Source organism: Staurois parvus, unplaced genomic scaffold (assembly GCF_062004578.1).
Source record: "Staurois parvus isolate SC_StPar_1 unplaced genomic scaffold, SC_StPar_1.0 ptg000104l, whole genome shotgun sequence".
NCBI classification, from domain to species: domain Eukaryota; kingdom Metazoa; phylum Chordata; class Amphibia; order Anura; family Ranidae; genus Staurois; species Staurois parvus.
Genome location: NW_028317900.1, coordinates 4,544,433 through 4,556,490, shown reverse-complemented (window position 1 = coordinate 4,556,490; position 12,058 = coordinate 4,544,433). Strand labels below are relative to the sequence as shown.

General features: G+C 38.4%; 1 protein-coding gene across 1 annotated transcript; it reads left to right on the top strand.

The window, feature by feature from the left end:
- The first annotated feature begins 1,659 nt into the window (after positions 1-1,659).
- On the top strand, positions 1,660-11,853 carry GJD2 (gap junction protein delta 2). The gene is made up of 2 exons (XM_089671279.1): positions 1,660-1,875; positions 4,928-11,853. Exons 1-2 carry the CDS (start codon positions 1,805-1,807, stop codon positions 5,769-5,771), a joined length of 915 nt encoding a protein of 304 aa, XP_089527405.1. The 5' UTR covers positions 1,660-1,804; the 3' UTR covers positions 5,772-11,853.
- The last annotated feature ends 205 nt before the right edge of the window (positions 11,854-12,058 follow it).

Sequence of the window (12,058 nt, the reverse complement as noted above, 5' to 3'; positions counted from 1 at the left end):
TCAAGCATTTAGGTTTACAGTTGAACACAGACCTGAAAAACATTACAACAATGTGATGCCATTTCTTGTGTCTATTCCCTTAGGTCACAGTTGTTCAACTTTGGTGGTCTGAGCAGAGCTGATTATGTGACATAACAAAGAAGAGACCTTTGAGGGGAGATACATTTCCCCATGTTTTCTGTCCAATGTGAGAAACAGGGTTTGGATTCTACATAGTGTATGTTCTGATTTGGTCCTGGTTTTGATCCCACCAGGTCTGGGGCAGAGATGGAGCTCTGGTCTGGGACACAGGGAAGCCATCTGTGAGAGCTGCAATGGAGTCCTTAAAATTCTGTGAGTAAAGGTTGCTGGAAACAGTATATTGTTTTGAGGTGGCTAGGAACAGCTCACTAATAGTTAGAGAGGAAACTCTGTGTTTAGCTAGTGTCTGTCTGGCAAGGGTGTATTTTCTGTTTAATTTTTGTTTTCATCTTTGCAACTTTTTGGTCCACACAGGCGTACTTAAAGTGGTACTAATTGCTATAGTTATTATTTCTTTAACATAAAAAAGAGGTCATACTTTCCTACTCTGTACAAAAATATTGCACAGAAATGTCCCTTACCTCCTCTTCTGGCAGTCCCCCACCTGCGCTGTCAGCTTCTCCTTCCTCTGGGTGTCTCTTTAGCAGATTGGTTGCTATGGAGGCATCCATGCCTGCACTCCTAAGCTGGGCTGTGTGCATCCAAAGATACATACAGCACCAGTAAGTCACACCTCCACTCCCTCCTCACAGGAGTCTGACTGACAGGAGCAGGAACGTGAGGCCTCGGTGCCCTCGGTGTCTCCTGTGAGACCAGGAAGTGACAGGAGCAGTGCTGCAGACAAGACAGTGCTAGCGTGGTGACAGGAGCCAGGTAAGTATTTAGGGATTGGGGTGGATAAGCCAGGTACTGGGGAGTTTTAATGCATTCTCTGCTGTAGAGGGAAAAAAACATTAGAATTCAGAACCACTTAAAGTGTACACCCATGTGAGTGCCCTGCTTTGCCTGCACAGGATGCACTGCCAACATCCACATGCAGGTAATCCATTTCTTGTCAATCGGGATGCAGCGACTGCACGAGCACAGCTGCTTCTTCTAATTTTGCTCCACAAACAGAGCAAACCCTTGAGATATATATATAATTATATATATATACATACATACATTAATTTTTCAGCAAAAAAAATATTTTGTAAACGGCAGCTTTTGGAAGTAGTTGTATTTTGTAAAGTTGCTAAATGTACTTTGAGGTTATTCTCTGATTTATACATATATAACAGACAGCACTGGCATTTTTATATGGATATACAACACTCGGATAATAGCAATTTTTTTTTGTACCTGCCAACCCTCCCCACTGGTGCTACCACTCTCTCTAATCCGTTGGCACACTTTACATCAGCTCCCTGTCTGCTCCTCTTGTTTCAGGATTTGCAGTCTGGGGAGAAGATTAAATAGAATCGCTTGATCACAAATTAATCTGTTATCTCTGCATTACACCCTTTCCTCCTCCTCTCTCTTCTCTTTTTCTCTGCTATAATAACATTTAACAGAATCCCACTGGCTGTCTCTGGCTCCTGTCCAGGGACCTGTCTGTGTGACGCAAGCAGAGACTACTTAAAGGGAGATTACCGGCAGTAAGACAGTGTGAGCAGCCTTCCCGAGCAGGGACACCTCTGATCATCACGCAGAGATTACACTGAGTATAGGTCACCTACACCCTGTGGCTTCCCCTGGAGAAGGTGAAAAGCCTCCCGTTGCACCAGGTCTCCGATGTACAGCGATGGGAGAATGGACTATATTAGAAAGACTTCTGGAGGCTGCTGTGCAACAGCACAGTACTATGATAGGAAGGTAAGAACGCTTTTAAAACTAGAAATATACAGACTTTGCAAAGTGTAGTTTAGGCCAGGGTATACTCAGGCTAACAACTCAGAATGCAGCAAGGCAGACAGAACAATTGTGATGTGAATAAAAACAGTAATGTTGTTTTTAAATCACAAGTGCTCCTCATTTCTTTTTTTATACCATGTTGTTCTACACTGTATTTATACTTTGTACAGCTCCTGGTAATCGCTTTCCAATGGCTAACATAAATAAATGAATGAGCAGTGATAGGTATCTGAAAGTATTAGCCGAAGTAAAAATACAAACCTAAATGCATGTTGCATTTTCCTTGACATATAGCGGCAATCTGCTGGAAAGCAGGATTGGTGCCAGACCCCAGTACATAGTGACAACTCTGCCTGAGATGTGATTGATGTTTCTCATTATTATGAGGTGCATATGGCAAATAACATCAGGGGCTGGTGTGTATCAGCTGGGGATGCAAAAGGCAAAGCTCTGATGTGGAAAGTTTATTCAACAGAAAAAAACAGCCGTCTGAAAGATTTGTATAACTGTACAGTGTAGGAAAACCAGCTTCATTCATATTTCACATAGTGCACTTGTACCAAAATATTTATTCGTATTACACATGGTTTAGGCATTTCATTAGCTACAATCTACAGTTTAGCTTGTTGGTGTCTTTTAGTTCCTGTATTTGAATCTACTAGTGACCTACAAATGAAAGGGTTGAGGCTTTACCCCCCCTCTTTACCTGTCTAACTTGGGTATTATACACCGTTTAACAAATGAACAGTACTGTAATATGAAACTACCAATAAACTACCATGAAATGTGTAAAAACACACCACAATACCGGTTATTCTACCAAAAATGATAACAGTACAACCATGTAATCATAAAATAACAGTCTACTGCAAAAACTAGAATGCCTGTGAGGTTTACAACATCTGTAATTAATAGATAATTAAAATATTGAGCCTTAATTAAGCTACAACACAGTTTTTCTGCCCATAAATTCATATACGTTAACAATTTGTAGTGTGTTTAAATTCAAATACTACACACACTCATACAAACTAAGGAACTTGTTATAATGTGTTACTGATTAGCAAGTAATTTACCGCATACGGTACTGTAAGTGGGCTGCTCAATAAAGCCCTAAAATATCAATAACAATGTTAAAGATCAAAATTAAGTTATACAGATCTTAAAACAAAGTACAAATTTAACAAAAGCAAGACAGAGTAGCCTGTAATGTACCAAAATGGAAATATATAGCAGAAGCTGTCTAATGATTCTGAAGTGAAAAAACATAAACCAAGTCAACATCTTGCAATCACAGTCTATGCCAGTGTTTGTGAAATCACAGGATTGTGATCTAAAGTTTGGCAATGGCAAATGTTCATATTAGCAAAGTAAGATCATTATACCAAAACTAAAAAAAATAACTTTCATCCATTTCTGTTAAAGTAATAGGTTTATGTGCAGCCTGCATACGCTGCTTAGCTGTTTGCAAAAGTAATGCTCATTTACATATAAAAAGGAAAAAACTAATAACGAAAACAAATGTGCAAATACTTCACAAATGTCAATATAGATTAAAAAAAGTTAAGAATAAAAATAGTAAAAAGTACATCATATTTCTCCATGGCAGTGACAGGGTGCACTGGATGTACAGCCAATCAGGAATCCCCTCTAGGAAGAAATTCAGCACTGGACAGCTCCTCATACACATCAATGTGAAAGGACAACCTTTCTCGCAAAGAAAGATGCTTGGAAAAAAGAAAATATCCCATGGCCAATTATCCTGACCAAAAATATCCAAACCCCTTGCCTGGGGTGCCACATTGTCATATCACTGCTGTCACATCATCTTGACCCTTTAATTGCCAGAGGGTCCTGTCATGTACTGCCACTACACTGCTAGACTTTCTGGTGATGAAAGTGTTAAGGAAGCAGCTGGATTTCATAAATTAGGAATCACATATCAAACTGCAAGGACAGAGTTCATCCCTTCAGCTCGCATACCCTGGCATGGGCAAAGAATAACATAACAGTGTCATCGGCTTGTTAGAGCCACAGCTTTTATCAACACTGTTTCCCTGTGCTTTGCATGTAATGACATTTTAAGTGTTCACATCCTAGATCTCAGTAACAGCTGTCAACAATTTTATGAAAGCAACAATTATTTTGGTTGTGTATAATTTAAAATCTGACACCGAGACCAAAATGTATTTTGGTTATTCAATTATACAAATAAAGAACTGTCTGTGTTGCACATAGCACTCCCATTTCTTTACCCATTCTAATCAGCAAGGAAAGAGAGGAATTAAATGGTTACTTGGGGGAACAGTTTCTTTTAGACACCGGTTATCAATATACTGACAATGATTTGATTCATTGCAACTTAAATTGCTAGAAATACATTAGCTTATGGAATTTATGTGCATTTAAAATCACAAACTTCAGTTATTACACATGCTGCATGCAATGTTGATATCAAAATATCTTGATGTCAAAGTAGAGGCTATGAAAAAAGTTTTCTATGCTAGCATAGGTGATTCATGTTTGAATGTTGCTTGTTAACAAACGTCTAAAAATAGCACTGTTAATATATCATGCATTTCTCATGCATTTTATGTCATCCCAGAAGCTAACCATAAATCACTAACAATCACAAGCCAACAAAATGCTGATGGTAACTGTAGTCGATATACTAAAACAGTAGCCATCTGTACATGTCTTAGACATTATGTACTACTAGCAAACTGTATTCTAAGATGGGCAGTGATCAATAACCTTCCCTTAGCCATTTCTGCTGACATGCACAAGCATATTTAATTATTTTTCTACGTACAGCTGGTGCTCTCTGCATTAAATGGAACCTAATGTGGCTAAGCCAATATAAAAAAAAAAATGAAATGCTGAAGCCAAATATATCCTAAAGTAGAAAAGAAAGAGGAGGTTTGATTTAAAAGTTGCTATCACTGCATTCTTGGCCACACCGATATGCATTTTCACTAGAACAGCAAGACTAACATATTGCATTCTCTTTCAGGATTCTGCTGACCGTGGTTGTCATCTTTAGAATACTCATTGTTGCCATCGTAGGAGAGACTGTTTATGATGATGAGCAGACCATGTTTGTTTGCAATACACTCCAACCGGGGTGCAACCAGGCGTGCTATGACAGGGCTTTTCCAATCTCTCATATCAGATACTGGGTGTTCCAGATCATTATGGTCTGCACTCCAAGCTTGTGCTTTATCACTTATTCTGTGCACCAGTCTGCTAAACAGAGGGAAAGGAGGTATTCCACTGTATATCTCACCTTGGACAGAGACCAGGATACTGTGAAAAGGGAGGACAGCAAAAAAATCAAGAACACGCTGGTTAATGGTGTCCTTCAAAACACAGAAAATTCTACCAAGGAGGCTGAACCAGATTGCTTGGAGATCAAGGAAATTCCCAACCCCTCAATAAGAACCACAAAATCCAAAATGAGGCGTCAAGAAGGAATCTCTAGGTTTTATATAATTCAAGTGGTCTTCAGAAATGCCCTGGAGATTGGCTTTCTTGTAGGACAATACTTCCTATACGGGTTTAATGTGCCCTCTCAGTATGAGTGTGACAGGTATCCATGCATCAAAGAGGTGGAATGTTATGTTTCCAGACCCACAGAAAAGACGGTGTTCCTTGTTTTTATGTTTGCAGTCAGTGGCCTCTGCGTTGTTCTTAACTTGGCAGAGCTAAACCACCTAGGCTGGAGGAAAATCAAGACGGCAGTCAGAGGTGTACAGGCCAAGAGGAAATCCATTTATGAAATTAGAAATAAAGACTTGCCCAGGATGGGAGTACCTAATTTTGGAAGGACTCAGTCTAGTGACTCTGCCTATGTTTGAGGATGTTTGAAAAACAACAGATACAAACTGGGCCCTTGTAGCCTGAAAAGAAGGGGTAGGTGTCCGAATAATGGAATATGCCCTTGGACATGATTGCCATTGCACTGAAGGAATGTGCTGGCTGGTAAAGTTATTATCAATCAGTACCATTTGCCAGGGACTTAATTGGAAGAAGTTTGTGCCCTGGTATCTGTTACTCATATTGTTGCAGTACGATGTTTGATATTATACCCCTCCAGACATGCATTACAGAATCTCTCTTCGATAGACTCCTGCACATTTCAGTCACCAATTTTGTGGTTACTTTGCTGTATACAAGCTACAGGCTATGTACAGTGTAATGACATAGCGTGCTATGGCTGCTACAGGAATAAGAGAGAAGCACTAAAGCCTAATGATAGGCACATGGTGGCTGTTCACAGATACTGCCAGGATGTATTTGGAGTTTACAAAGCAACAACAGTTTTTCAACCAATTAAATAATTACATCGCCACTCCATTCTACAAACAGTGCTATGTGTAGAGGTATTATAAATAACTAATACTGCCAACTATTCCTCGTTCATGCATTGAAACCACTCTCAAGTAGGTTCACTAGAGGAGAATTACTGGCATTTAAAAAAAATAATATAGCAATTATGTTATTCTGTTGAGCAGATTAACCAAAGAACAATACACTTCTTGATGATAATCCGCTCAGTAGAAAAACAATAGACAGTTTCATTTACTGACATGATTAAAAATGAGTAATTGTCATCTTATAACTCTTCTGAATCTATACTGATAATTTCAATGGCCCCTTTTTTCACTGAAGTTGAGAAGAAGCTTGCATTTGTCTATGCCACAGTTCTGACAACATATACATAGTTTCATAACACCTTCTTCAGACAAGATGCTTTCCTCTCTCTCTCAATTATCCTGCCAGCAAGCACATTTAAAACAAGGTGAAATGAATTTAAAGTAGATCTCAACCTAAAACATTTTCTTTAGCTTATGATAAAGTGGAATAGGGTCCAATCCCCCATGAAATCTTTACTGATGTCCGTGACCGCAGTGGGGAGGCTAAATGACTGTGGTTGGAACTTCCTGCTCCTGTCTAGAATTCCAGTAAGAATTCCTGTGGAGAATCACATACAGGGACATGAACACCCGCGCTATGGAGTCTTGGCCCCCTAGTGGTTTTTGACAAAGATCAACTGGGACTGGGGGTGGGCAGATCACCAATTAAGATTTGCAGGCAGCAATAAAGACTTCTGGGGGATCAACCCTGCATCTACTGAAAAATAGAAAACAGGTTTTTAGGTGGAGTTCTACATTAGATCACTTTATGCCTCAAAGGAGGCATACCCTGCTGCTTGCATGCTATACACAGACCTCACAGTCTAAGCCACATACCTGGGATGCTAAGGGAACTGATAACTTGAAGGGACTTTAGGGGCTTCCGGTGTGGTTTCTTAAGCATGTGTCCTATTGCATGTTGAACTTTTAGCCTTTCTGCTTGTGTTTGCACCAGAATAAGAACCCTATATATCATTTAACAAATTATTGTCTTAAACAAAAAAGAGATAATATTTATTTTGGCATATACAGAAAACATGCCTCAAAAAGGTGTGTAATTGCCTTTATATTGTAAAAAGAGCAAATTATATATTTCTCCAAATCATAAGATATAATGCAACCTTGAGGTTGACTACAGTGCAGTTTAGAAGTTCCATTTACATTAAAAATATATGCATTTTTAATTGCACAGCTCTGTAAAACGCATCTTAAGATGTGATTAAAAGAAATTTCAAACCCAGCATTAAAATCATCTATAAAAATGTATGCAACTGTAAAAAATGAACACACTTTATTCCTTTAACTGTCCATACTTGCTAACACTTGCTCATTAATGCAATATAGAAGTTTTTAATTGATCAATACTAGACGCTGACTTAGAACACATTTAGCTGTATCACTTTAATGGTGCAATTCTCAATGACCTTGAGACAGAGAATGCTTAGTGTGGTGTCCTGAATCCCCAAATATGGGTTGTGCTGAGGACTAAATATTTCTTGAAGCATTCTTTTTGTGAACACAGCCACAAATTCAGGGATAAAAGACATTAATATGTCTTCGTTGCCTCTAAAAACAGCAAAGTATTGACCTACATAATCTGAATTGGTCAGATGCACTGTGATTAACCCCTGTGCTGCTACGTACATAACTACTGTATTTCTAAGCAAGCATGCAAGAGCAGAGAAAAGTGTTGTTTCCCAGTCTGCTATCTTGTTAGACTACTTTTCATGGTGAGAATTTGTTGTGACAGCATCTACTATATGGAGTTGTTACTGGAAGATCAAATATGATCAAAAACTTCCTTTGTTGCACCATATCAACAAAACTAAAGTGTGTTTTGTACAGTGTTTAGGTCACTTGGCCACTAGTTGCCTACTATGGACTGAGACACTTGGAACTGAGATGTTATAAAGGGCCAGAGTGAAAATGGAAGAAAAAAACTGTATGGCAAGCTTTAACCAGATTTAAAATGAGCCATGTTCTACCTGCAGCAGGCACAGGTGTGAAAGAATAACTTGGACAAGCATTGCATTTTTGTCCCCATCAAAAACTAACATAAGCAAGGATCATCATGTATAAATATTTAATCACTGACTTGCATGCCTAATTTAATCTGTATGGAAACCCAACAGTTGTTTTTTTGTTTTGGATTGAGTGCTGATAGGTTAGAACCTCCTTCAGGTTTGTATTGCTGGTCTTGTTAACCATTTTTACTGTGAGTGAAAGTAACTTGAAATGCAAAATTATGAGTTGTCACTGAAACAGGAATAGAGTGATAATCTTCCAGTTGGGCCACTTGTTCTAGTGACAACTGTCGAAGAGGGGATTTTCTATACTTCCTAGTGTGTCTTCAGAACAGGAAGTGAAGATAAATTTCCCAAATGGTTCATAGGAGGCAAATAAAAACCAGAAAGGGGCTTTATCTATTCCTTACTGTGTCCAATTCTTTAAAAAAAAATTGGCTGAAGTTTCCCTTTAAACCTAAAAAAATGTAGGGACCATGACTCTTTGAGGTGGATTTACTAAAGGCAAATAGTATATTCACTCTGTAAGTAGTTGCTCCTGAGTTTGGTAAAGGAGGAGAAGCTCTGCTGACTTTCATCATCCAATTGTGTGCAAGCAAAAATGCCATTTTTATTTTCCTGGCATGTGATTGGGTATTCTTTGCAAAGCAAAGCTTCATCTCATTTACTAAGCTCTGGAGCAACTGCACTTGCAAAGTGCACCGTCTATTTGCCTTTAGTAAATCCACCCCTTTGTGCGTTTTGGCCATGGGTTGTATTACACCAAGAGCATATGAAATTGAACAATCTTGCATTTAAGGTCTAGTTTATTGTAAAATAAAACTATCTTATCTGAGCTGGTTAACCTGATCTAAAAGACATAAAGCAAAGAAAGACAGCCTTTGACTTTCCACTTATTTCTACTTACTAGTTTCCATTCTCTGTAAACATGTTCTTGTGTTAGATCACGATCTATGAAAGCACCTTTTAACACAAACATGATACAGAGTTGGCTTTCGGCTAATCTCCTCATCCATTTTAGTGCCAGAGTAGCGTGCTGGCTCATGTGGGAAACAGCTGGATGGTTCAGTGACTCTCTCTTTAACTATTCATTGTTTCTTTGTAAAATTTGCCACTGAGTGTATGCCTGTTTTCTTTACCACAAACCTTAACTTTTGCGTGCACCTTCAGTAGAGATCAAGTCACCTCTGTGTGACACCTGTAGAGCCAGAGGGATTTTGTGCATTGTTCTGTGATACAGTGATACACTGACAATGCTAAATAGAACTTGGAATGGATTTGGCATCCCAAATATGGGTAGAGAAGCTTTACTGCTCTTTAAGAGAAAAAAAAACAGCACAGAGAAAAACACAATAGCAAGCATAAACTTTATAGCCAAATTGGCTTCACTTTTATTTTCTAAAGTAGCATTAGAATTGTGCCTGATCTAATAAGACTATTAACATGTGCCCTTGTGCTTATATTAAGTGCATATTTTTGGCACGCTATAAAACAAAACTGTATTTTATACATATAGAAATGTAATATCTAAACATAAGCACAAATTGTAAAAAAAATATGTTTGCTCCTTCAATAGACCAGTGTAAAATATGTTTTAAAGGTTTTGAAACTAAGGATAAGCACATTGACAATCTCAGGCTATAAACACAATAGCGTTGCTGCTTATGTGCTATGTGCATCACAATCAAGTGGTAAATGGGTAATTTAGTAAATATGTAACATCTTGCAAACAGTAATATTACACAAGTACAGGTGGTTCTTTTTTTATGGTCAGTCCTGTAGTTATCCAGTTACTTATTGCCAAATACTGAGCTCTGTTTTGTTGTTCTCTAAAGAATGAATGTCCCCTGTTGGATAGAATTCTAGAAGAAGACTCTAGAAGGGGTGCTCATGTAAGTCCTAAAAATTTTAGGGAAATATTCAGATTTGCAAGAAACAGACAATCAATTCTTGTAGCACCTTCAGGGCAAAAAGTAGGCAAGGTATCCAGACTAACAACTGAAAGAAACTATAGATAGAAAACAGAGTTTGCAGATTCAAAGCATTACAATCAATTTACCCATCAGTAATATCCAATTTTCAGATTGTAGCACCTTGACTTTTTATGGGTTTTCTGTGCACTCCTAAGAAGAAAATAATAGTTGATAGTGGAATTGTAAATTTAGTATCATCGCCGTCACGAAGCCTTTAAAAAAGCTTACGCTCAGGTGTACAATGATGTAAACCTGCAGCTGGTTTTGCAGATGGTATTAAAGCAGAACTCCAGGCAAATGTGTAACTCCCTTTAATCCCACTATTCAAATTCAAAGGTTTTAAAATGTTTCTTGAATACTACTGTTATAATGATCGACAATTTACAAAATCATTCTACACTCCAGTGAAGCAGTAGGTGGTAGGTTCAGCACTGTGAGACAATGAGGTCACTTCATTACTCAATAATCTCAATGTTATGTTTCCTCAGTGTTGGAGGTCTGAAAGTGGAGAAATGTAGGTGTTTTACAGAAGCAGGAGGAACTCACATATTTAATTGTGCTATTTTACATGTTAGTGAGCAGACAAATGAGGCAAGATGCTGCAAAAATGAGTAGTTGTGTCACCTTGTTGGCTATATTATTGGTGTCCTAATCACAAGAGTAGTGTCAGTGGCATGGTTATATTGGGGTGAACTAATTACAAGAGTGGTTTAACAGATAGACAATTAACCTTTCAGACAAAGTATATAATATATGAATTCACTGTTTAAACAGATGCTTGCCTGGAGTTCTGCTTTAACTTAAGTAATGGCACTTTATATATCCCCAAAGAGAAGACATGGAGCTGTGGTTAACCTGTGACCAACCTTTCTTAACCTAAGCACATTCTGTGCTTTCCAATACACTGGCAGCTTGATGGGCAGTATATAAGGAGGAACCCAACAAACACATACTATAACAGATAAATAATTATGCGTTGTAGATAGGGGTCTGTGCAAATTCCTGGGCCTCCCAGGGCCTCCAGCCACTGTGGCCTGTTACTGATCTGCACAGTAAGATAACAGCGTTGTTGATGTTTACTGTACTGAGACCTTTCAATTACATGTACATTGGTCCATCTTTGTAAAATGGTGCTATATCATATGATTCCATCCACAGATGGTAGCATCACTTGGCTAAAGGGCCAATAATCTTTCTACAAAAACATTGATTTATACAGCACTTGAAATACAACAGTTTTATCCAGGGTAAAATCAAAATCACCAGCACTCCTGCTGCAGCTCTGCCCTTGTTATTTAATCCCTTGGCTGCTACACTGGAACTGAGCCCACTGCTACAGACAGCACTGCTCACCCTCCAGCAGGCAATGGGTTAAGTGCCATAGTTTTCACATCCAGCTCCATCCAGTCTCAGTGTCACAGGACATTTTATACTCACCTTTGTATATTGTATATGGATCTGTTTCATACAATAAAGCAATGATGTAAGATTCAGCAAATAATAAAGTACTTGCCTTTTTTTCTAAAATGATTTGTGTGTTCACATTAGTTATTTTGCTAAGTGGGCTGGCCTGTGGCGCTGGCTCTGCAATTTCCTGTACAGCCGCTACAGCACAGCATATTTTGCCAAAACTAGAGGCATTCTTTTTAATTAACAGGTCACATTTTATATAATTAATGAGACACAAGCTTTGTGTGGACATGAGTAAAAGTGTGATCGTAGGTGAACAGAT